At 42.3% G+C, this 27,235-nt stretch overlaps 1 protein-coding gene and 1 pseudogene across 2 annotated transcripts; both read right to left on the bottom strand.

The window, feature by feature from the left end:
* Nucleotides 1-4,776: 4,776 nt before the first annotated feature.
* LOC117833503 (uncharacterized) lies at nucleotides 4,777-11,684 on the bottom strand. Of its 2 annotated transcripts, none has more exons than XM_034713021.2 (7): nucleotides 10,552-11,684; nucleotides 6,756-7,514; nucleotides 6,565-6,663; nucleotides 6,407-6,461; nucleotides 6,210-6,331; nucleotides 6,031-6,133; nucleotides 4,777-5,918 (listed from the first exon to the last, which is right to left on the bottom strand). In XM_034713021.2, the coding sequence occupies exons 1-7, from the start codon at nucleotides 11,596-11,598 to the stop codon at nucleotides 5,008-5,010; spliced, it is 3,096 nt and encodes a 1,031-aa protein (XP_034568912.1). In that variant the 5' UTR covers nucleotides 11,599-11,684; the 3' UTR covers nucleotides 4,777-5,007. The 2 variants fall into 2 exon arrangements, with proteins under 2 accessions (XP_034568912.1, XP_034568909.1); XM_034713018.2 differs by having other exon boundaries at nucleotides 6,031-6,139; nucleotides 10,552-11,683.
* A 1,932-nt stretch (nucleotides 11,685-13,616) lies between these two features.
* Nucleotides 13,617-27,235, bottom strand: part of LOC140220276 (uncharacterized) — a 31,193-nt pseudogene continuing 17,574 nt past the window's right edge.

Here is a 27,235-nt window from a genome sequence, read left to right on the forward strand (position 1 = left end):
GCGACGAGAGGCTCGGGGTGAAGTGCACGTCCGACGCGACGTGCGTGACTGGCAAAGAAAGGCGGCCGCATCGGTGGCTACTGCTCCAAGGAGCATGTCGTCGGCGACCCCTCATGCGTATGCACCAAGAAGTGAGGTGGACAGTCGACGGGGGCGGCGCCGGGGGACGAGCGCCGTCCGCTGGGAAGCCGGCGACGGCGACGGCGGGACGGCGTGGGGTGGGAATGGGCTACTGATTTAGTGGCGCCAGATTTTGTTAGGAGCTAGTCACCAGCATCGAAAAGCAGAGTATTTCGATCCATCAATCTGAGCGTCTGTAGCCAATCGCGTGAAAATGAATTTGAATTTTGAAGTGAACTAGTGAATTCATGCCATCTATTACTAGGCTATTATAAGCTTTCAGTTGGATCATGCAAACATTCATGGACATGGCTATATTACGGCCGGTCGTAATATAAGCATTCCGTGCAGCCGCTCCTTTTTTGGAAAGGAGACAAAAACCTGCGGTGCCAGCTTTCCTCTCCTGGCACCTCAGCTTCCTGCCTCCCCACGCAGGAAAAGGGCTCATGGTGTCTGCCAATTCCCACGCACTTTCCCGCTAGAAACACATGATCCGCGCCAAAAAGCCACCACAACCACGGTAAAAACAGAGACAAGCTAAAGAATATGCGAGGAACAGGGGAAAAAAAAAGCACAGCTACAGACCCAGATATCCTCTCATATTCATAGAACTATGCAGAAAAGTAGGGTTTATAGTAGACTATTTACACAGACAAAATTTGCCTCCCCCTCCCAGAATCAAAATAAAATTGCAACACATGAGGGCTAAAACTGCAACGATAATAGTATGTGGATCCCAAAGAAAGCTATCAACCTAATATGCAATTCCAGAAGTTTTATGCACAAAAAGTATATCTTCAAATTGAAAAAAGCATCATTCAAATTCGCCTATTGCTTCCACCATGTAAATTATGCATCCAGGCATCATTCAGTAAATCGGGCATCAGCAGGTCAAAATCTGCATAAAAAAAATTAATCACATCAAGCATCTTAAAAATTGCACAACCTACAGGTATTTTTTCCTGCAATTTATATTTCATAACTGCACCAAGAAAATCAATAATCAGAGAACATATATAGTAAACTAAAAAAACAAAGTCAAATCAGACTGAAATACTAGCTTCTATATCTAGTACTAGTACTAGTAGTTGTTGTTAAGCAAAAGACATCCTAATTAACTGTAATCGCTTAACAATTGCAAATGCTTAACTGTAAAATGAAAAAATGCTTAACAGTGACTAGAAAATGATAAACTAAAATGAATAAATTGCTTGATGATTTAGCAAAAATTTCCTTTCAAATGAATCCTAAGGGGGTATGTGGTACTGACTACCAATCTTTTCTTTCTTGGAAAAATGGTAGCTGAGACACGTTTCTATTGCTCCAGTACATGATGCAAGCTTTGGATAGTATTTACCAATCTGCATAGTTTGATGTATGTGGTATCTCAATTAAAAATCCCTAATATTCCAACTGGTCTAGCTGCCGCTAGCATGCTACTACATCGCCAAACATAAAGAACCCATCAAGATCAAAACTTCAAAAGTAAAAAGAAACCCGCAAAAAAGGAAAGCAGGCTAACTAAGGGGATGAATGCTCGAGGCAAAGAGCGGGAATGAGTGTAGGATTTGCAGGTCAACCAAGTTACACCGCTCCAAAAGCATAGGGACTTTTGAGTTAGGGACCGCAGTTGTTCGGTTGATTATGAAAAAAGAGCTTGTGTTTGTTAATCTATTCGAACCTAATCCATATGTTAAATATGCATTCCCTAATTAGCTAGTCTGATCGAAATATTGCTTGTATAAGCATTGCTGGTAGTTGCATGTTAACTATTTACTGAAGTCAACCAAACAACAAAAATGGAACTTCAAAAAATTGCCTAATGAAGTATATTTTTATGCCTAGACAGAATACTATTATTGCTTATTGGGAACCAACATTATTTCCTATGTAGTGCAAAATTAATTATCTAATTCCTACCTATAGCATGCCTAATTCAGAGCTATGTTATTGCCTAATAGAAAATGGAATGGGAAGATATTCATATAGAACTATCTTTGCAGTTTTATTACCGGGAGCAGAAACTTTCTCAGATCATGATCGTGCAAATACGGAAAGTGCTAGATTAGAAAACAAAACTGCTAATCTCTAATGGATAATTTGTCTGTTGAATTAATATAATTTGCCTACATATCCAAAAATAGCTATTACAGAAAAAGTATGATAGATACACTATGTGAAAAGCTAACTTTGATGAACTACCAGGAACATTCACTCTATAAATTCATCTACTATGATGTATCCACACACCAGCTCGCAAACTTGGGTGAAGTTAATAAAGCACTAGGCATCCAGATGTTGTATGCTGCCCCATTGAAAACAATAGAATTGTCCTTCCCACTCATGCGCAAAGAACTACATACAAACGAACAAATATATTACTCTGTTCAGTAACTTGTAGCTAAAATCACAGAACAGTTCTGCTCACAATATGTAACTAAGAAGCTAACCAAACCTGAAGCAGATATCATGGATGGTAATATAGTGAGGAATCAGCTTATAAATCATATTGAAAACACATGCTAGAACATGAAAGTTGACAAAAAAAAAATCTCAACCACCGAGAAACTAATGCTAGATTGCTTATCAGGATTTACCTGAAGTTAACCTGGCTGCGTGCTTGATTCTGTTCATGACCGACAGCACAGAGAAAGCTAACAACCAAAAACTCTGCTGACAGATTTTGGTTTTCTGCTTCAATCACCGTTCTAAAGCATGCACCTAGATAGATCCGAAAATGTTTTCTACACCTTTTACCCCACCAAACCATTGCCATGTCAAGCTACTACTAGTAGTAGATACAGGAAGTCCAAAACAAAAACATACCTATTTGGTTTCGTCCGTGTGCAGGGGCTCCTCCTCCATCCTTGATTTGGGATTCTCCCTGCACCAAAAAAAAAATAAACCTGATATGCATCGATGAAATCCGGGGAAGACTCACCTCCATGGGCTCCCCTTTCTTCTCCACCCCCGATCTACACTTCCCACCGCGTGAAATGAATGGGCGCTGGAGGAAATGTTCATCCGTGAGTACGTGGAAGTGGGGCCCGGGGAGTTGATTTGCTCGTGCTTGGGTGGAGCCGTGGAGGAGTCGCCCAGTTGATCAAGTGGGCCGTACGCCCGTACGGGGGCAACAAAATACGGCCGGCCTAATTATAGTCTTTACCAACATGTATATGTTATCTTATTATTAGTTCGGGCAACAACAGAGGAAGCTCAACTCTGGAGGCCTACATCTATCTCGGGAAAAATCAATTTCTTCATTATTGGATTGAAAGTAAATTTTACCTACTATACAAAAACTATTAATATTGTATCGCTTATACTCCATAAAGTTCAAAATTAAGCAATCCGTGCAACAAGTAATTTTGTTGTGTGCATATACGGTCATGGCATGTCATATCAGTGTATTTTGCCACGGTGGCAGCATGACGTGGATTCCCGGAGGTGTGTCACCTGCAGCTCACATTCTGACTTATGACACATAAAAGGGCTAAAACTTGTGGTTGCCACAATCACAAACAAGTTTAAGTAGCGGTTTTTAATATTTACATTGCATTTTTTTAGAGTATATTGACCTAAATGGCACTCAAGGCTAAGTTTAGAAAGCAAGATCTAAACTTTTAGAATATGAACTGGCCATATATTTTTTTACTCCATAGTTAATCACAAAGGAAGAAAACGTATAAACCAAACTATACGTGGGGCAACCTTACTAGCTATGAAAACCACAACTGGTTGTTGCATGCCATCTCTAGATCATATATGCCATTACGAATCACATGCTCTCATACTCTCTTCATGTTCTTTTTAAAAAAATATAGTATTAACGTAGGAATAAGAAAAATTACAGTACTTGAGATTGTTGATGGCACTTGCAATCTTATATGAGTTCATAACACATGGGAGTTTTCCATATAAAAAAAACAAAAGCATTTGAGGAGAGAGAACACAAAATAGAAGTTACACCCTTCATCACAAATTATAGGTTGTTTTGATCCTAAATTATAGATCGTTTTGGTTTTTAGATTCATAGATTTTGTTATGCACTTGATATACCCTATATCTAGATGCACAATGATATCTATATATCTAGAAAAATCAAAACGACCTATAGTTTAGGATGGAGGGAGTACGTAAGATCCAACCCTTGTGTTGGTTTTTCCTCAACAGTTGCTATGGATTCATGCGCTGCATTTAAATGTAACTGAATGACATCTCTTTCCCCTTCAACCAAAGACTTTTAGGTGCAACTAGCAAAGTTCACTGGTGCACGTGGTGCTTCTCGTGGTGCCGTAGGTAATGTAATTACGATTTGCCTATCCGAGTTTGCCGGCAAGACAGGTTACCAAAATTTGGTGACTTCAGACAAAACTAAGGATAAACGTGAGGGGATTTTCATGCGAGAATGACCATTGCATGCAAGCCTTGGATGCTTTCTTTTAATATGTAAATAGGCGACAGCGTCAGTAGCACAGCAAATTTCTTCCCAAAAGCCATAATTTAGCAAAAGGCAAAGAAATTAAGTGACCCTAGTTGCAAGGATGTCAAAGGAGGATCAGGATAACAGAAAATCTGAATGGAAGTCCAAAAACGAAAACAGGTTGCCCAGGAACTGATTACAGCCACAGGTCAATAAGTACGGTACGGTCCAGATAGCTGGCAAGTTTGATCCAATTACTAGCAAATATAAATAGTCGAAATTTCATAAGGCTCCCTAAGTCAGCCATCATGAGCAGCTTACAGATACATAATAGGGTACCAAATGACCATAAACAGATCACCCAAGACCACACGATATCTGGATAACCATTAGGACCTACAGCCCTGAAGCGAGTCAATAGAGTGTTAAGTTAGAAACATCGAGGGATCTCCAAAGCTCGCGCACTAGGTTAGCCGCTTCTGGCGCAGCTCATCCAAGACGTTGTGGAACTGTCGTTTGGCATCATTGTGTGCCTCCTCGAACCTGCTACGTGCTGATTGGAGTCCAAAAATCTCCACTTCTTGATGCTCTTTGTCCTTTGCTATCTTCTGTGATTCCTGGCGAAGGCGCCCAAGTTTCTGCTCCAGCTCAGCTATAGCTCTATCCTTCTCATCGAGCAGTTTGTCAATTCGGGAGGAGGATGCTGTCACCCCCACAATCTGGGAATTCAGCTTCTGTATTTCTCCAAGACAATTGGTGCTATCAGATTTTATGTGGAGCAATTTGGTCAGGATGCTCTGCAAAAATTGGACATCAAATCCATTTCTCTCTAGATGGCTCAGTGTATTCATCGTGTCCTCAAACCATTCCATGCTGTGGTCTATGCTTGCTTGTGTTATAAGCTTCACTGTGTCAGCAAACGACACCATCAGACCTAATGCCATTCCTTCACGCAGTCCTGGCGGAAATTGTCGGAGTGGAAGGAAATGCGGGTGTTGTGGTACCTCACAGAACACATTCATTTCTTCAATTAAAGACCACATAGGTGAGTTCTTAACGAACTGAACATGAGAGGCAGGCAAGTGCGAAGGCATAGAGCTCCCAGAAGCAGAGCAGCTCCTTAATGAAGAATTGTCCATGGTGCACTGTGAGCTGCTAGCATTATGAAGACGTGGTAGGATTGACCTCTCATCCACTTTCCTGCCAGCCTTTGGAACTGGATGATCAACAGATAGGATACCTGTCTCCATAAGATGGTTGCTTTTAGCTACTTGGGTAGCAGCATGGTCTGCATCAGCATTTAGGTTCACTTGACTGATGCTGTCGATTATAGCAGTTGGCTCTTCCTCCGACAGACTACCATGTATGTCAACACCTGTCCACAGAAATCCAGTCATTAATCATAAATCTACTACTTTGATCCATGCCTTCAGTAACTATTTAGCAAACTATGCACATTTCAACCCTAAAGTTTTCACTGTTCATACCTTTTCCATCATACATTGATTCAAAGCCAGGAGGTATCATGGGTATAGTGTCCTGATCTGATAATTCAGTTGTGTTCAGTGTATCCTCCAAAGTTTTATCAAGCTGCTCCTGAGCATGAGATTACAAGGGTGAGAAGCTCATAGCTACATAAGTACTAGTTCATAAAGTGTCTTCTTACTGCTAAGGGGGATTCTTTCATTGGTCCTGCCAGTTTCTTTCTTCCTCTCTGCTGGACGGTACTAGTCACATCCAGTGAGCTAAGTGGACTACACAGTTCTCTGGGTCCTTTTCGTTTAGCCACTGCAGATTGCAGAGCCATTGTTAGATTTTAATAATTACCTTAAAAGATGAATGTGTGGCAGAGAAAACACTTACATTTCTTACAGGTAAGCACCTTTGAACTTGGACCCCTAATAGTCTGTCTTGTCACCTTAATATAGATTGACAAACCGAACAGAACACGCACATGAATATGAATACGGAAAGATGTTTTTAAAGCCAATCACAAGATTTAAGATGTCACAAGTCTATACCCGCCTATCCGGTGTTTTATTAGTTTGGTCTTCCACAGAGGCGTTCAAACCACAGACAATGACAGTGCTTGAGAAATCGATGTTCCCTTTCAACTGAATCTGCACCAGTGAAAAAGATCAACATGAACAGAACTTCTAAATGCTATGGACGCATTGTTACTCCAACTATGAAACATGATGAGGGAACTCACGTTATCTGAGGCATCATTTTTCCCCTGAAGTTCCAGAATAGGGTGTGTTTTGGTCCCTTTACTTTTTGATATGCCTTTCTTCACCTTGAGTGTCTTGACAGAGAGCACTTTTTTCTGTATCTGTTGGACAGAACTGCTTCTGCGAGCTGAAGCCATATTCTTTCTTAGCTCTGCAATGGAAAGCATATCATGGGCATCACCAGCACTTGCACCAAACACACGTGTATTAAGATGACCATCAGAATCCATCATCTCAGATAGGACTTCTTGATTGTCCACTTTTTTCTGTATCTGTTGGACACAACTGCTTCTGCGAGCTGAAGCCATGTTCTTTCTTAGCTCTGCAATGGAAAGCATATCATGGGCATCACCAGCACTTGCACCAAACACACGTGTATTAAGATGACCATCAGAATCCATCATCTCAGATAGGACTTCTTGATTGTCCACTGTTTCTCCAGTACTATTTGGCATTGATTCATTCTGAGGTGTTGAATGTCCTGGAGAAGCACAAAGATGACCATTCATGGGCACCGAACTCACTACCCCGTGGGAAGTCACTTGAAGACTATTTTTTTCAGAGAGCAGAGAACCAGAATTTTCAGCTAACGGGACATCAAGCTGCTGAGATTTTTTCCTCGACTTTTTGGTGCCAGCAGATTCAGGGTCATGAGTATAGTCATCAATGCTTGATAGCAAATCAACAGGTGAGCTTAGATTTTGTCCGCTCATAGACTGCCGCCTCAAGTTAGCCCGTCTCTGTACAAGAAAGGAACTATTTAGAAATTATAATGGATCATACAAAATGAAGGATAGGATGTTATATTGATATGTTCAAAAGTCAAAGAGAGTTTCTTTAGCAGTGCGCCATATACATAATATGACAAGCCAATGGTTAAACAAACTTCTTAGAAACTCACAATGCACAAAATACAAAATGCTAGGAAACCTGCCTCGTGCAATGGATGTCCTCGGTGAAATATGTTCTAGGATCCCCACATCAGGAGTTCAAATGAAGAAGAAAACACCTTTCGTATTCATTATTGATAATATCTCAATTTCTTCTTATAGGGCATATTAGGATTTAGGAGAACTCACTTCAAAAGTATGACTAACAATTAGTAGAATTGTATGCATTTATAACAATAGATCTATAACTAAGTGTGCAAAAGTTGTATCAAAGATTTGTATTACGCATAATTTTTTGAAACAATATTAACTTAATAGCAATGAAAATATATACTGTAAGAGAAATTGATACTTTGGAAGACTTTGTCAAATCATATTGCACCCTGCAGAAAAGAAACGTTAGGAGTATACTGTACATAATCGGCCGTTATACAAGCAGCAGCCACAAACACATTTCTACATCCATTCGAGAGCCAAGAGGGGTGAACAACAAAATTTGAATCAAACACAAATCGTACAAATTCAGGATGAACAACCCAAAGGTAAAGGTGTTTATAAAAAAATGAAGCGCAACATACCCAATCAGGGTTTTTCATCAAAAAAATTAGCAGCATTGTGTCATTCAACAATAGCGCAATTTTTAGCAACATGCAAACCAGACAAAGCATCCCTGAACTTAATCATGGGCCGAAAACTCCATCCTACCAATAAACCACATAACAATTCCACAGTCCGTAAATAGGTCAAGTGACAAAGGCACAAAGCCAAAGAGAGGTAACATAGAATTTGCCCAGAGCTGGAGAGTTCAAAACTAACTGTTGTACCTATGCTAAATTCATCTGTCAAGCATATCTATGGGTAATCATAAGTAGAGTGAAACAAGTAAGGAACTAAAATAACCCTAATAGGAAACATCGGCAATGAAGTCGACCAAGGCCGTCCCCAACAAATTGTGGGTCCTGAACTAAATTGTAAATAAGGCTCTCAATTCATCTAAGAGAACAAAAACTGTTTTCTTTATATTATCAAATATATGCATACTCTTGCAAAAGCATACTAGTGCTCCCTCCAATCCCAAATATAAGTCCATCTAGCTCTTTAAAAAAATGCATCGGATACAAGTCCATCAACAAATCAAAAGCACCTTTTTACCTCATTTATTTTGCTTTAGCCCTACACGAATGCACCTAATGAATAGAGTAAACAAGCCGACCACCTTATAGTACCAACTGTCGACAGCAGATAGTCTTTGCACCACCAATGTTAATTTGTGTGCTTAAATCCAAATAGACTTGTATTCTGGGAAGATAGGTATGTTTGGTTGTCTTGCCCATTAGCTTTGCTTGGCAAAGCAAACCTTGCAAGCAAGGAAATCCTTGCCCACCTTGCCCAAATTCAAATGAAGCAAAGGGACCAAATATGCTTGCTTATCCTCTAACCTTGCTAGGCAAGGCTAGGAAAGGATGAGCAAGAAAACCAAACATGCTCTAGTAGCTTCTACTACAAAAGCATGACTCTTCTAGTGTAGTTTGAAATGCAATTTTCATTTACATCTTCAAAATAAATCTCCATGAAATCATTATTCCCAAATGCTTTTGGGCACCAAATATGGAGAAAGTAAAGGAAAAGAAAAATAGAATACAACACCATTTGGATGATGGCAGACGGCAGAGAAACACAGCAATTTCAGTAGAGAGGTTTGCACAAGAATTTTTTTTCGAAAGGTTCACCATATCGGAGATTCATCAAATTTCCAGTGCAAGCTACTCAATAAAAATTTCATATAATTTTTAAACACATTCTTTTGTTATGAAGGGCCTCAACAGTAACATTTCAAGGAATCAAAACTTTAAGATTCCCTTATTTCCCCCATGTTCAGAACAATGCCTCAAAGACTTTGTCTAATGCTCCTAAATCACCAGCACACCTAATTAATCACCACCACTACTTGGTAAGCAAGATAACTTCAGGGACTCCTCATTTTTGCAAGCCTTATGCGACTACAGTCCTTGCAGATGCCCAAAACAACAGGCCTGAAGTCGACACATAGTTCACATGAAAGAAAAGGGTAGCTGAATAAGAACAAAGAGAATATCAGACCATCAATATTGTGGCAAAAAGTTAAACAGCAGCGCTGACATCATCACAATTTAGCCAACATCCACAAAAAAGATGATCACAACAGAAAGGGCTTTTCCTGTTCATTCCCCTTGAATTTATTTGCAAGATTACATATTTCCAGCCAATGGGTGGGATCCAAGGAACCAAAATAATCCAAAAAATTTAATTGATACGGTAACCGTAGAAATTCTCTTTCTGACTGAGAAAAGTTCCCACCAAACATGTTGGTGGGACTAGATCATAATGGTAGATCAACTCCAAAATTTAAACCATAAATGGCTTATGGCTTGATGAATCAGAGGAAAACAAAGAGTAACCTTGTTCAAAGTACAAATGGAAGGAAAATGTAAATCTAGCCACACAATCGGGGGAACATAACAGACAGAAACTATAATCATATCGTCCAACTACCTTTAGAAGTATTTACACTGGGCAAGGTAGAGAGAACAAAATAAACAATGCACTTATTCAAGAAAACCTCACAAATATTAGTTGATAAGAGTCCATGCTCTATAATATAGTTATAGTACCAGACACACATCTCCATACTGGGTAAGAATTATGATCAATAGATATGCCCAAGCATCTAGTAACTAAACTCGAGAGATGCGAATCAATGTCATCAGCTCCAGTCCAATTCAACACAATCCACGCATGCAGGTGGCCTAATAGATTAAATCTTTGGGTATCACAGAAGACTACAGCAACAGGCAAATCCTAAATGAACTAGAAAGGACAGATACAGGAAATGTGTTAATCGTATTACCTTAGCAGCGACAATCTTCCATTGCTTGCCATCCCACTTGTACTGTGGCTTTAGCAATTCCACGACCCTGGTCACCAGCTGCTCCGCCTTCTTGCCAAGGATACTGACCTCAAACTCACCGTCCCCAACGGCCCTGCAGATCACTCCCGGAGACCACGCCCCATCGCAGTAGGCCTCCACGGCGGCGCCAGGAACCAGCTGGAACTCGCTGGGATGAGGCAAATGCTCGACAGCCGGCCTTATGAAGCGCCATTCCAGGTACTCGGTGGCCTTCTCCGTCCCGCCATCCCCTTCCTCGTCCAAATCGAAGTACTCGACGATGTAGCTGAAGTCGTCGACGACCTTGGAAACCGTCGCGGGGAACCAGGAGTAGCCGTAGACGTCCCGGTCCCTCCTGGCCTCGACCTTCTCCCCGACCTGGTACACCCTAACCTTGCGCTCGGGCCGTACGGCGACGACGGACCGCGAGGGGACCCAGCCCCCGCCGCCGACGTAGTCGCGGCGGGGGCGGACGAGGCGAGGCGGGAACGGGATGACCTCGCGGGTGAGCGGGAACGCGACGGTGACGGTGGCGCCGGGGTCCGGGGAGCCCGGCGCGCGCACGACGATGCCCGACCACCACCCGTCCTTGTGGAATGCCTCGACGATGTCGTGGAGGCGGAACCGCGGCGGGAAGTCCTCGGAGGGGGGAGGGGGCCGCGGGCGGATGTGGGTGGGCGCGAAGTGCTCCGCGAGCACGCCGCCGCCGTCGTCGGCGAGGAGGTGCTCGTACGTGACGGTGTAGCGCGCCGGGGTGCGGGGACCGCGGGCGGGCGCGAAGCCGACGACCGTGGCCTCGAACCAGGAGCCGCCGAAGCCGTGGGCGTCGACGCGGACCTCGACCTCGGCGCCGGTGGGGAGGGGCTCGGGCACGGGGGAGGATGAGGAGGAGCCCGGCGGCGCGGACGGCGGCGGCGGCGGCGGCGGCCGCCGCGGGGACTTGCTCCAGCGGGCCCCTCGGCTCTTGCGACGGCGCCGCTTCGGCGGCTTGCGGCCGGCGGCAGCCATTGGGGATCGGTCGGGGGTTTTGGGGGAACGGGGGTTTTTGGGTGGTGGTGGTGGTGGGAATGGCAGGCGCCGATGCCGTGCGCCGTGTCGGTCGTCTGCTCTGTTTGTGTGGGCGGAGTGGGAGCGCCCAGGCGGGCCAGGCTTTGGGCTCTCGATGCAGGCGTGGCGGGTGCGACCGGCACGGGCCCATGCCTCTGCCACCGACGGGTGGGTCCACCGCATGCGAAGCGGCCACGGGGCCTGCGTGGAAGTGGGCGTGAGTCCGTTGGTGTGCTGTGTTTGACTGGGTATGCACGGGTTTCTCCGAGCGTGCCGTTCCTGGGCAGCGCAGGGCGGGGCAGCCACGTGGCGGGATAGCAGGGGCTGTGGGGCCGCGTCGGGGCCACATGGCAGTGGCGGTGGGGAAGTCGAGCGGGTGTGGTGCGTGGTGGCGGCGTCTCCTTGGTTTTGTCGCGGCGCCACGCCCGTGCGGAAGACGGGGGAAGTGGCGCATCGGGTAGCGGGAGATGGGGCCCGCGAGTCAAGCGGGTTCGCGCGAGTAAAGTAGGTGACCGTTTGATTGACCTACCCGGTGGGAGGGGGACCCAGTCGTCAACTCGTCATTCCCGTCATTGATCTCACGTGGAATGTTTGACGCTAATTAAGAATATTAAATCTAAACTAATTACAAAACTAACAACCTCTAGACTAAATCGCGAGATGAATCTATTAAATCTAATTAGTTCATGATTTGACAATGTGGTGCTACGGTAACCATTCGCTAATGATGGATTAATTAGGCTTAATAGATTCGTCTCGCGATTTAGCCTAGGGTTCTGCAATTAGTTTTATAATTAGCTTATGTTTAGTCCTCCTAATTAGTATCCGAACATCAGATGTGACAAGGCTAAAGTTTAGCCCCTAGTATCCAAACGCCCCCTAAACTGATGGAAGTGATGGAAGTGTTGGGGTCGATGAGCTGGAGCTTCCATGGACTGTGGGCCTAAGGCTATTCCAGTGGAAAGTTTCAACGTGCGATTAACAACAGTGACACATCATCAAAAGAGTTTTGAAATCATGAAGGTAACAAAGCCTTCTAATGGCAAGTTTCATTTTACAATTTTATAGACAAGGTATTGCATTTAATTAAGATGAACTTGATAGGATGAAATTGGATGAGATGAAACTTTCTAGCCCCCAATACTAGTTTCAAAGTCTTGGAAACAGTGTAACCCAAGTTTCATCTAGATGAAACCCATCCCTTCTCTCTCTTCATGAATTTTTTGCCATGTCATCATTTTTGTCTATGTAGTACCTTATTTAATGAGATTAACCATATCGATGTTTCCAAGATAGCCAATGAAATGAAATGGTATTTAAAACTACCCTCCCCAATGCATAATTTCATGGTGTGGTTTCATAGGATCAAAGTCACATTTAATTTCATGACTCCTAGAGAGTTGGTATTCGTGTACAGTTAGTTTCATCCAGATGAAACTGGTTCCCTCTCTCTCTTCTTTAATTTCATGCCATGTCATCAAAAAATCCTATGTGGCATATTAATGAGAATGAAACCTCATGAAACTCCCCATTGGGAGTAGGCTAACGGGTAATTTTTCAACTTAAGAAAGCAATTCTAGGATTCAAAAACTACCTAGGGAAGAATGAAACTCTAACGTGCACAAGCTAGCATAGGACCCACAAAATACATGGACTCATTAAGGTCATGTTTGGCATGACTCCAACTCTGGGTGGAGCTGCTCCACTCCAGAACTCCAGGTGGAGCCAGCTCTGGGTGGAGTTGGAGCTGTCTGGTGAGGGTGTTTGGCTGGGAGGGTGTCCCTAGCTCCAGAAAAGAGGAGTTTGAGGGTAGATTGCCTTTCTTGCCCCCTGGTTCGACTTGAACTACTTATCACAAATATAAAATGAAAGTACATGCATTGAAGTCCAAAATAATAATAAATTACATATTCCAAAAATTTTAAAATTTCAAAATAAATTCATAGTTCCAACATAAGGTCGTTACAATAATCATTGCACTAATTCCATGTTAGGGCAATTGATGTAGCCATACTATCACGAAAGATGTCCATAGTCACAAAGCTTGATTCCGAAGTTGATCCATCGGAGGCATGTTGAGACACGGCATACTTGTTGTATCTTTCCGGAATAGTAGGCATGTAGGTAGGATCTCTATCAAAATTAGCAAAGTCCACATCAACGCTAGCATGTTCACGTATGAAATTGTGTAGAACCATAGTAGCAGCAACAATCTTCTTTTGTGTGACCATTGAATAACCGGGCATCTTATAAAGGATTTGCCATTTCATTTTTAATACTCCAAATGACCGCTCAATAACATTACAAACAGATGAGTGTATATGGTTGAACTTCTCTTTTGGAGTATTTGGTTCCATACCTCGATGCCACTCGGGTAAGTGGTACCTTTCACCCTTGTATGGAGCCAGATACCCCGGACGATTAGGATAGCCCGCATCTACAATATAGTACTTGCCTACACATATGTAAAATAAGATAAGTTTGTGCATACAAATATGAAAAGGAACATAAGGAAAAATCTTTACCTTGAGGAGGATGTGGGAAGACATTTACATCTGCTTCCAATGCATGGTACAATACACTAGTGTCATGCAAAGAACCCGGTTGACCCGCAGCCACATAGGTGAAGCGCATATCAAAATCACAAATGGCAAGCACATTTTGAGTTGCAATTCCAGTCTTACCAATATATCTCACTTGTTCTTCAGGTGATAAATACACACGAATATGGGTTCCATCAAGTGCACCAATGCAATCCTTAAAGTGTGGGTATGCTCTCTTGTCATTCCTAATCCTTTTGTGCACATTGCAAAAATTAGGATCTGTTGGTCTCAAGAAATCTTGTGCCATGGCAACCACACAATGTAGAACTTTATGAAATTTTCTACTAATGGTTTCACCTGAGTGTTTGAACTTATTTTATCCTCTTCTATTTGACTCACACCCACCACATGTGAATAGGAAAATGGCCAACATTTCATAAGTATTCACGTGCTTCGATGGTTTTAATCTGTACCTCTCAACCAACACATCATGAAGATCCTGAAAAATAACCTCATTTATCCGAAGCATTCGATGGCACTCCCCTGGAGTGTTTACCGTCTCCATCAGCCATCCCATTCCACTTTGTTGTGAAAACATAAATCTCGGCGGTGCCTTATCCATATATGAGTCATGATAACTTTGTGCAAGCTTACCACAGCTCTCAACCATTTTAAAAAAATATTCACCATCAGACTCACTAGATTCATCAGACTCACTTGAAGACATCTATGAACATTGATATAAATGAAATGTAAGATACAACTGTCATACATAAATAAAATGCAATAAAATAAAATGTACCACACATGAGACAAAAATAAAATAGTAGCATACACAAATGACATCACTCTCACTAAGCCAATTTCTACTTTTCATATTTATCATTGTACTTCCTCCTAAGCCAATTGAACCTAATCTCATTAGTAAGCAAGGTCATGAACATCTCCCTTTGCTCCTTCTTCACAAACAGCTCAGATATCATGTAATGTTCATTGCTATCATAGCCGGCCCCACAAGTAATCACAACCTCCATCACTTCATCAATAGAATATTTTTCATGTCTCTTAGAAACATATTTATTGGTTGAACTTGCCATACTTGTTATTGCTTCTTGAATTAGGAGTGCATTTCCACACTTCGCCTTCTTGCCACTTCTATCAACAGACATTGCCAATCTCTTGCCACTCGCGGGTGGAGGAGTAATACCAATATCCTCCTCTTGTGTATCCTGAATGAATTCATCATATTGTGGCTCACAATTGATTTCCTCATCTTGTGTCTCATCCACATTTTCTGGTGCTTCAACATTCACAACATGAGGAGACCAATGATCAATACCAATAGTAGTGATGTTAGAAAAACACTTGGATAATTCATCTTCATTCTCAAGACCCTTCTTTTTGAACTTTCCACAACCCGGAATGTCCTGAAATAATCAAAACAACACATATTATTATAAGTATTACTAACAAAATTGACGTATGCAAAACATATATATCAAAAAATTTTAACCAACTTACAGCTCTAGCTTTTTTCCACCATTCGTCATCCATAGCAATAGTCTTCTTTATAGGATCCCAACCAGTTCCTGTTTGCCTCAGCATTAGTTTCTTCCATGCCTTGAAATCTTCCTTTAACTTGTTCCATTTGTTCTTGATCTGAGCCTTCGTAACCACTATTCCAGTCCTTTCTTTGAACCCTTTCTCAACCTCAGCATACCCAAGTGCATTCAAGTGTGTGTTTGGCCGATTTCCTTTTCCAACTTGTTCGGCAAATAACATACACAACATCCGAGTGTTCTCTGAGTTCCAATCAATTTTAGGCATCTATCCAACTCAGAAATGTCATATTAGAATGCATTAATCTACAAGTCAGTTACGGTACAAATAAAGCTCATTTGCATTGTACAAAAATGAAGCCAAGGAAGTACTGCTAAACGTGTAGCCCAGCAGTAAATAAATCGCAAAGAGCTAGATCGGATATCAGCTCGTATCAAGATAGTTTGCATTAGACAAGACTGACAGAACCTCATCCACTAATCCTTGGATTTTAACTAGCTAATGACAGAGTTCAATCAAAGGTATACATTTGTTCCAATCAAAGGAAAAAAACAAATGGTTTACTCTGCAAGATAAGTTTGGATAGAAACACACCTAATTACACAAAGAATTGAGAAAAATACAGGTGGCACCATCTGCCGAGTACCTTGTTCGAGCAAATGGTTTACTCTTCTCCGCTTCAATCTCTTTTATTCTAGCCTCAGCTTCTCGCTTTTGCACCAATCCTTTACCCCATTGTATATGTATTTCGTGCCAATAAGTACAACAATGGTCATTGAAAGCTAAAAGCAGGAACTTGCTTTTGATTAAACATAGTTACAACTAGTATGGGAGAGGACAAATTTGTCATAACACCAGCAAGAAGCTTCGAGTCTGTTCTAACTATAATAGTTATATGTACTAGTATATTTTCAGTTCAGTAGCCTCACTTCTGACTTTACCATAGAACCTCAACTAAAAGAGCAATAACAACGTCTGCATATTGTGTTTTCCCACTGATTTTAGTCCATGGCGTGTGCATTGAACTGCCTGGAAGGAGTGACTTGTTGCAAAGCTGAAGGAGCACTGTTTTTGGACAAGTGAGTAAAATGCGTTCATGTTTATGTACTTATTTTTATAAACAGATCAGAATATCTGTGATAGATAAAGAAACAAAGGCACAAACATATTTTGTTTCAGAATAAAACAGAATGTATACAAATTTCATATATGAGGTTCTCATTATGCTAAGCAATTTCTACTGGAATATAACTGAACCGCTAACATGCTACTGCATCGAGTCATCTAATGAATTGATCTATCCAACAAGATATTTTCAGCAAACTAGAACTGCTACAGGTTCAGGCTAATGCATCGATCTATCTAATGAATCAATCTATCCAACAGGACTAATTTCAGCAATCTCGAACGACAACAGGTTGTCATTATGCATCGATATATCCAGCAGGCTAATTTCAGCTAACAAGACTCTAATGTTATAGAAGCTAGTACACAAATCAGTTGCTACAATAATGTATGGATCTATAACAAAGCATGCAACCCAATTGCACCAGCATTGAACGGCGGCCGATGGGCACAGCAGAGCATGTAACGGCGGCCGGTAGCAAAAACAAAACAAAGGAGGCACCGTACCTTGTGAACGGCGGTCAGCGGGGGATCTCCGGACGGCTGTTGGTGGGCCCTGCGGCCGGCGAGGGATCTCCGGCGACGGGGGGTGCGGCTGGCGTCGAGGCTTCTGCGGCAGGCGGCGGATCTCCGACGACGGGGAGCTACGGCCGTCGGTGGAGGGCTGCGGCTGGTGGGGGATCTCCGACGACAGGGGCCTGCGGCCGGCGTTGGGGCTTCTGCGGCAGGCGGCGGCCGGCGGCGGGCCTTGTGCAGATCAGGCGGGAGACGGAGCAAGGCGGCCGGGCGGGGGTAGGAGACCGGCGGCGGGGCTGTGCCGGCCGGCGTCGGGTCTGGGCCGGCCGGCGGCGGAGGTGGACGGCGGCCGCGGGTCTGCCTAGCGGCGGCAGAAACCCAACCGACGGCGGTCTCGCAAGAAAAGTCGGGACGGAGGGAGGCGCAAGATGAGGAAAATGAGATGCATGGGGAGACTCGGAGAATAGAATCGAAATATTTTTTTCGTAACCAGTGGCATTGGTGGGTAATTACCCACCAACTCCACGAGGAGGTTCAAAAGAGAGGGTTCTGGAGCAGCAAAAGAGGTGCTCCAAAACTCCACCTTCATTTGCACTACAGCTCCATGGAGTTGGCAGCTCCATGGAGTTTTGGAGCTGGGGTGTTTGGCTGAATTTTTTAGTGGAGTTGCTAGAGTTCAGGAGTGGAACCATGCCAAACAGGGCCTAAAAAATCACTAGCGGTGGGTGCACATAGCCATGCATTGCTATTGATCCAGGTGCAACTAGAATTTTCACTAACTTCTTAGTGATCAGTAGGGGTATATATGTCTGTTTACATGTTATTGATTTGTGTGAAGGATGTTAGAGCTGTATTCTTTCTTGGACAGAGGAAGTAGAGGATGGGCATGTTCGCTTCAGCTTATAAGCCGGCTGAAAAGCTGAAGCGGCTGATTTGTTGTGAGAGAAAAACACTGTTTGGTGGCTGATAAGCCGACTGAATAAGCTGAAGCGAACAGGCCCGATATATTTCAATTTCAATATCAATCTTTTCATAAAGAAACCATTCAATTGGTTTTGTTGGTGGAAGCTAGACTTTCACTAGTAGAGAACTGACCTTCAATCCAAGTGCTTTTGTCTCGGTTAGCTTTGGATGGGACTAAAGTGCTTTTAGTCCTGGATCAAAAAAGTGCCAACAAAAGCCACCGCGGGGGGGCTTTAGACCAACCGAGACTAAAGCCCAGTTGTAATGACTATAAAAAATCGCACCGACCCCCCCTCCTTGTTCCGGTTGAAAATTCCATTTGGGACAAAAGGGGGGGTCTTTTATCCTAGTTGGAATTTCCAACCAGGACAAAATCTCATCCCTTATAAATCTAGAACTCTTCTTCCTCCCCCAGCAAGAGCCACTCCACCTAACCGAGAGCTTCATCCTCCTGTCCATGGGGGGCAAGCAACCTTAGGGGAGGTGCTGCCCAAATTGTTTTCCCCATTTCCATGGGAATTTCACTCATCCAAAGTGTTGTGAAGGTTAGCTACTTCATCCTCCCTTTATTTATTATTATTATGCTTTGTTTTATGCTTTATAGAGGGAGAAAAATGAGTTTTTTAGAATGAGAGAGAATGGAGAGGATTTTTATTTATACATGTTTTTTTAGCTAGAATTTGATGGATAGCTTGCTTGTTATATATGATTCGTATAGTTAAAAGAACTTGATCAATATTAGGTATGGAAAAAAATAGAGTAAATGGGTTTTTAATATTTAGTCATTGCAACAAAATTAAGATAAATAAATTGTAGGTGTAAGAAATAGAATTTGGTCATTGCTACAATTTTTCATATCACTGTAATTTAACAATAATTGTATTTCTTTGACCAATAATTTATTTATCTCATGTTTATTGCAAGAACTAAATATTATAAACACACTTACTCTATTTTTTCTCCTACCTAATATTGATCAGGTTACTTATCTAATACGAAGACCTATGTCCATTTCTCACATAATACGATGTAGATGGACCGGCAATGAATGTATGTCGCAAACAGACGAACCAAGGAGTTTGTTGATGGCTTGCATTATTTTCTCAAACTGGCCAAAGCCAACAAGCCAAAGAACAGATTCATATGTTGCCCATGCTTCCAATGCAGTAACAAGAAGGACTACTCTTCCTAGGAGACTGTTCACAACCATAGGTTTAGATATGGTTTCATGCCTAACTATTTGGTTTAGACCAAACACGGTGAAAGAGGGGTTATAATGGAAGATGGCAAAGAAGAGAAGGATGATAACAATATTCCAGACTAGGCTACAGGCTAAGCTTTTGTAGATACTATAATGAGCGAGGCTGATGAAGATGAATTTGTAGAAGATGATCCTATTGATGATCTTGTCAGTTTCTACGGGATGCACATAGAGGTTGCGAAACCGAGAAGGAATCAGAAAAGTTGTAGTGCATGATACATGATCACAAAAAATTGTTGTACCCGAATTGCAAGCAGGGGCATAAAAAACTAGGTACCACACTAGAACTGCTGCAATGGAAGGCAAAAAATGGTGTCTGATAAGGCATTTCAACGGATATTGAAAAAAAATGTCAATAATATTCTTCCCGAGAATAATGAATTGCCGTCCACAACATATGAAGCTAAATAGATTATTTGCCCTCTAGGATTGGAGGTTCAGAAGATACACGCATGTCCTAATGACTGTATCCTCTATCGTGGTGATGAATACGAGAAATTGAATGCTTGTCCTGTGTGCGGAGCGCTGCGGTATAAGATCAGGCGAGATGATCCTGGTGATGTCGAGGGGCAGCCTCCCAAGAAGAGTGTTACTGCGAAGGTGATGTGGTATTTCCCTATAATACCACGTTCGAAACATTTGTTCAGAAACAAGGTGAATGCTAAATTGATTTGATGGCACAAAGAAGAACGTAAGCAAGATGAGATGCTGAGACACCCCGCAGATGGGGCCCAGTGGAGATCAATTGATAGAGCATTCCCGGACTTTGAAAGTGATGCAAAGAAGATATGGTTTGATTTAAGTACTGATGGATCCAATCCATTCGGTGAGTTGAGTAGTGGTCATAGTACTTGGTCTGTGACCAGTATGTTCAACCTTCCTCCTTGGTTGTCAATGAAGCGGAAGTTCATTACGATGCCGGTGCTTATCCAATGCCCAAAACAACCCGACAACGATATTGACGTGTACCTATGACCGTTGGTTGATGAACTTTTACTACTCTAGAAGAAAAAAGGTGTACGTGTGTGGGATGAGATTAAACAAGAGAGTTTTGACCTATGAGCGTTGTTGTTCGTAACCATCAATGATTGACCTGTGCTGAGTAACCTTTCAGGACAGATAAAAAAGGGATATCAGGCTTGCACCCATTGTTTAGACGACACAGACAACATGTATTTGAAACATTGTAGGAAGTTCATGCATATGGGTCATCGACAAATTCTTTCTGCTAACCACCCATTAACAAAAAAAGGGATGAATTTCAAAGGGGCCCCAGACCATCGGAAAAAACCTGCACACCATAATGGAAAACGTGTATTTGAGATTATAAAGGATGTAAGGGTAGTGTTTGGAAAGGGTCTTGGTAGCGAACCTGTTCCAAACGACGATAACGGACATTCACCCATGTGGAAGAAGAAGTCTATATTTTGGGAGCTACCTTATTAGGAAATCCTAGAGGTCCGCAATGCAATAGACGTGATGCACCTGATGAAGAATCTTTGCGTGAACGTGCTAGGCTTCATGGGTTGTTATGAGAACTCAAAAGATACATTGGAAGCCTAACAGGATCTGAAACGTATGAAGCAACGAGATGACCTAATGGATAGCAAGTTATACTCTCAGCAAGGAAGAGAAGGATAGCATGTTTGAATGCATGAATAGTATCAAGGTTTTGTCTAGGTACTCCTCAAATATAAAGAGAATAATAAATATGAAAGAAAAGAACTTAACAAATCTCAAGGCCCATAACTGCCACATGTTGATGACTCAGTTGCTTTCAGTTGCACTGAGGGGTATTCTACCAGAGAATGTATGATTGGCGCTCGTAAAGCTATTCTACCAGAAAAGCACTAACAAGAATGGTGGTATCCGCATAGATGCCATAGATAGCAACAGGAGCAAGGACTCATCTTATGGTTTCATAGAGGAGATCTAGGAACTCGAATACGGACTGCTGAACATCCCTTTGTTTCGTTGCCAATGGGTAAAGCTAACTGGAGGTGGCATAACGAAAGATCAGTATGGAATGACAATAGTGGACCTGACCAAGACTGGATACAATGATGAACCATTCGTCCTTGCCAATGATGTGCACTATTTTTTCTAAGTGAAGGATATGTCTAGCAAACCCAAGAAAAATTTAGAAGATAAAGAAAAACTATGGGAGCCAAAATGCCACATAGTTCTTCCAGGTAAAAAAAATCATGGGAGTTGAGGACAAAAGAAACCAGTCAGATGATTATGATCAGTTTGATGGCATGCCTCCATTTGTTGTTGAAGTTGACCCAAGCATCATGCTAGTCAAAGAAAAGGCTCCGTACTTACATCGCGATCATGACCAAGGAACTTTCGTCAAGAAGTTTTTTAATGTTACATTATAATGCACTAAATATGGTTCATCTTTATGTAATGCTCTATGGCCATCAGAACCTTTGAATTATATTGTAACGCTCTATAATGAACATTTATTCGATCAATATAAACAATGTTAACTTAACCACATATATCAATTACATTTTGCGCGTTGAAATTATTTAATTGAAGAGTTTGTTGATCAATTGATGCATTAAAATAATTATTTTAGATGTCAAACTTATTTTTAATATACTTGCTTATTTAATATATTTTTGCATGTTCAAAATATGTAAAGTTTCTATTTTTTTCTTTAACAAAACCAGTAGAAAATAACTTAAAATATACATAAATTATAATTGGAAAAGAAGCGGGAAATGAAAAATCCCACAAGGGCTTTTAGACTAAAGACACCTCCTTTAGTCCCGATTGCAATTTGCAACCAGGACTAAAGGGTGCATTTTCAGTTCATGCGAGAAAAGCATCCTTTAGTGCCAGTTGCAAATTGCAACCGGGATTAAAGGGGGGGGCTTTAGTCCCAGGTTGAATTTGCAACCGGTACTAAAGGTCCTTTAGTCCCTGTTCCAAAGTCACCCGGGACTCAGGGGGGTGGGGGAGGGTTAAGACACGCCCCCTTCTCCCTGTGCCTCGTCTCCCACACTCTGATCCGCCGCCCCGCGCCCACTCGTCTCCTGTCCGCCGCCCGACCGCCATCGTTCACCCACTCCCATCTGCTGCCCGGCCGCCGTCCGTATGCCCCGGCCTCCGTCGTCCTTCTGACCCGTCTGCCGTCTCCCGCGGCGCCCCAACCCGCCTGCCATCCAAGCGTCAGCCCCCGCCTCCGCCCATCCCGGCCGTCGCCGTCGTCGCCCGCCTCGTTGCCGGCCCCGTCCAAGACCCCGCTCTTGATCCGCCCACACTGTCGTCTGGCCCCGCCATCACCCGCCCGCGCCGTCGTCCACCCGCGCCGTCGTACCGGCCCTGGCTGCCATCGTCTACCCATGCCGTCGCCCGCCCCAACCCGCCGTTCGAGCGCTCACCCCGCCGTCGTCCACTCCCGTCATCTGTGCGCCTGCTCCACTGTTAATTGTTTATTAGTATGGAGTAATTAATTATAATTGCACATTACTATTTTTATTTCATTATAATTGTGTATTAATTGTTTTTATTTAATTATAATTGTGTATTACTGTTATTTAATTACTGTTTTACTGTTAATTGATATTCCTATTAATATGGAGTAATTAAACTTAGAGTTATGCTTCAGATATTTACCCGCAATAAACTTAGCTTCAAATATCTTCAAGTAATTTCCAAATCCATTTACCTGATATTCCTATTAATAAAAGACACAATTTCCCTTCTAATATGATGTGCTCATGCATTTCTAGATTTACTAATGCAAAAATTTTAGGATTATCTTGTAATTTTTTCTTATTTATATGGATGCATCGAAATGTGGATGTTAAGTTAAAAACAATTCAACCGTACGTTAAAGTCAAACTTTAAGAGACACACCAAGTTAAACCTTCCATTACGAAAACCAATATAAACTCACTTAACATGACTTAAATGTAGAAGACTAGAATATTGCTAGACAAAATGGCACAAATGTTTTTTATGCTCATCCAAATATTCATGCATAACAGCATATATGTATGACCAAAATTTGAATATGTTTTTTTATTATGATTTTATAGTTTTATGCACTACTTCATTCAACCACTAGAATGAGGATGAGGGTAGCCAAGCGGACATGTTGTTCAACATGTCCGGTGATGGCAATGATGAGCCCGATCACCGCGTTGATGACAATGCGGAACAAAATCTTGCAGTGACAGAAGGTTCCGGCGAGGTATATATCATCTTCATTGTTTTACCCCATCTATAATTTCATATTCATTATTACTATGTACTAAATAACGAATCTTGAATTGTTACCCCTCTGGATCGACGAAGCAAAATAAGCCGTGAGGTCGTACAAAGATAATGGAGGGAAGGCTTCACATCATGGAAATGACAGAAGAGGGCAAGCCAATTGCTCCCGAACATGTGGCTAGAAACTTTGTGAGTCAGATCGGGGCTATTGTAAGGGACAACATGCCCATCAGCATTAGAGAATAGAAGGGTAAACAAGATGATCCATACATGCTCCCGTAGACACAAAAAGGATATGTTGTGGGCAAATTTCAAGAAACACTTCACACTTCCTGAAGGTGTCGAAGAAAAAGATGTGAAAGAGTAGATGTTGAAGAAGATGGCAATCCAATTCCAGATCTTCAAGAAGAATCTGGATGCCAACTTTATCAAGAAAGGCTAAACTCTAGATTTTGATGAGTGGCTAAAGTTAAGAGACCACTGGAACACATTTATCGAATACAAGATAAGCGAAGGTAGTGCGAATAAGTTTCATGTCAACGTTGTCAATGCTAGCAAGAAGGAGTACCATCACCGTATAGGGTGAGGTGGTTACATGAGTGCAATTCCCAATTGGAAAAATATGGAACAAGACCTATTTGATCGAGGTATCGTACCAGCAACTATTGACTGGCCCGATCGATCGAAAAATTGGTATTACGCTCATGGAGGCAACCTGAGCCAAGAGGATGTGACACTTATGTTCAATGAAACAATACGTCAGAAGGTCGAAAGGCTTATCAAAAACATTGAAGATGCTAAAGCTGGGAAGTTGAAGGTTGATAGAGATAACGATGAGCTCACTTTGGTGCTCAGGAATCCCGAACACCCAAGACGTTGCTGAGGCTACAAGATTCTTCCGTGGAAGTTCGCTTTTTGTAGGGACATTGACTCGTACAGAAGCCGTAAGCGAAGAAAGGAACTGGAAGAGGAGAGCTGGAGGCGCATGTTAGAAGCCAAAGTGCATTCACAAGAAGTAAGAATGTAGGAAGAAATTAATCATCGAGTGGCTCTGGTAATTATTGAGATGGACCAATCTAGAGCACTGCCGGATCCCAACATCGTCAGCCCTTCTCAACGTTGAAGCAGCTATGCTTCCATAAGGGTCCCCGATGAGCACCTGCCAAGATTACCCGTGGACAACCAACGGTACCCTGTGGATGACATCACTCAGCGCACCTCATGTGAGCTACATAGACCATTAGGCAACATCACTATTAAGGTATACAAATATATAATTTATGCAATCTTCTCAATTGATCCACACCTCGGGAGTTTAATAACTTCTTTATTTCTCCTATATGTACAGGTGGCGTACAGGAGTGCTTTACCAATCCTGCCAGGACAGATAAGCCATGGCATGGAGATTCCACTTGGCTACTCCAGCGTTGGTCTAGAGCAGATTTGTGATAGTCAATATGAAGGCCTAGAGCTCGACCTCCCGTGAGGTGATGGGGATGCACTTCACGGGATCATTCTATAGCGCAAATGCTACATCATCATCCCGGACAAGGAGGCATCATTGCTCCCTGTAGATCCCCTGCAACGACCATCTTCTCAGAACTCAAGACCGTCATGTCCAGCACATCCTCCTCCAGGACCGTCGTCACCACTGGGACCATCACATCCTGCTCGATCACCATCTCCATCTCTATCGAATCCTGGTGGTGCGAGCGACGACGACCACAACACCCCTCCCCGATCACCGTCGCTTGGACTAAGACCCGCAACGAGCAAGGAACCTGTAGCACCTCTAAAGAAGCCATGACCACCACCTTCCAAGCCAAGGCAGCCAAAGAAAACAAAGAATTCTAAACCCATTCAGAAGCTACCGCCCGATATGACTACTGAGGAATTCTGGGAGGTATCGCAAGCAATGGTGAAGGAGTTCTTCAAAACATGCGCTGAACAAAGAAATGCAAAGGAGATGGCGCCAAAGCCAGTAGATCCAACAAAATTAAATTTTTTTATTGGCATGTCAAAAGAAGTAAAGAGGACTGCACTATCAAACTACGAGCATTCATTAGTTAAGTCTGATCAGAAGAAAAAATGGCAAGGAGCGTCATTTTCCAGTCAAACTGTCCCCCAGCTCGGGGATCTACCAGATAAAGATACTCAAACTATAGCATCAATGCCCTTAAAACAACAAATCAGAATCATTGGATTTATGCAAGATACAGGTATGTCGCTTGCTGAAGTTCTAAGGCAAGTTGAACCGCCAGCTCCAGAGGCAATTGTACCTAAATGGCCCTTTGAGGTAGGCAAGCCTCTAGTAAGGTCTGAATTGGTACGGAAGCTCTCCATGAAGATGTACGAATTCCATGAATGTTACATGGAGCAATCTGCCAACGAGAGGCTCATGTTCGCTCTTCGGGTTAAACCGATTGATTTTTTTGGCGAAGGTGAGAAACTGCTTTGCATGGAATTCAAGGATATATATGAAGTGTACCATCATGATGTCCTTGACGTCTCTCTCATCAGCGCCTGGGTTCTGTAAGTGTCCGTTTAACAATATGTAAATTTTGGCTCAAATTATTATTTTTGTGTGTGCGTCACCCTACTAACTTCGTCTTCCATTTTATGTAGGATGCTAATTCAAAGGTGCCGCAGAGAATCGTACTTCAATGTTGGCTTCATGGATCCATTGCTTGTTAACCAAACCAGATACGGGATCAGCCAATGAAAATATTGGAGGCAGTATACAATTTCTTGGAGAAACAAAATTACAAGGAATACATACTACTGCCATACAACTTTAAGTAAGTATGGGTACTGTATATTTTCATTTTCTTTTTCCTTACCTAATTAATGTTAGTTAGCTCTAATATGAATATTTATGTACGCAGTTTCCAATGGATTCTCCTAATAATTATGATTGATAAAAGCCATGTTATTGTGTTCGATTCATTGAGGAAACCATTGGTGGAGTACAAGATATTCAAAACATGCTAAACTTGTAATAATTCTGGACCTCTATCTCTATGCAAAAGTTTGTTTCCTAAATTTTCACCCAACACTTTATCATTTATTATTTTAATCAGCAGCATATGGAAATGATTCATTAAGACTCACCGTGGTGACTTCAAAGAAAAACTTACATTCAATACAAAGTTCCCGATATGTATGAAGTTTGCACATTTTGTACATTCTATAACACGAATATTTCATAACTTGTTTTTTTCCCACTAAAGTTGAGATAGGAACAAGACAATAATCTATATGGATACTATGTCTGTGACCACATGAACAGTTTTGTGCATGGCAAGGTGCTGTCATCGCATGATCTAGATGTACGTAAATAAAACTATTAATAAGTAATTATTTTTTAGCTCCTTATATTTTATTGTCACATATTGCAAAT

This window comes from Setaria viridis, chromosome 8 (assembly GCF_005286985.2).
Source record: "Setaria viridis chromosome 8, Setaria_viridis_v4.0, whole genome shotgun sequence".
Classification (NCBI taxonomy): Eukaryota; Viridiplantae; Streptophyta; class Magnoliopsida; order Poales; family Poaceae; genus Setaria; species Setaria viridis.

Excerpts from the sequence above, each read along its gene's own strand:
- LOC117833503 (XM_034713018.2), bottom strand. The coding sequence starts at position 11,598 with ATGGCTGCCGCCGGCCGCAAGCCGCCGAAGCGGCGCCGTCGCAAGAGC. Across the intron at positions 6,664-6,755 it reads AAAATGATGCCTCAGATAAC|ATTCAGTTGAAAGGGAACAT; the intron begins GTGAGTTCCCTC and ends TCACTGGTGCAG. Across the intron at positions 6,140-6,209 it reads TGAAAGAATCCCCCTTAGCA|GAGCAGCTTGATAAAACTTT; the intron begins GTAAGAAGACAC and ends TCTCATGCTCAG.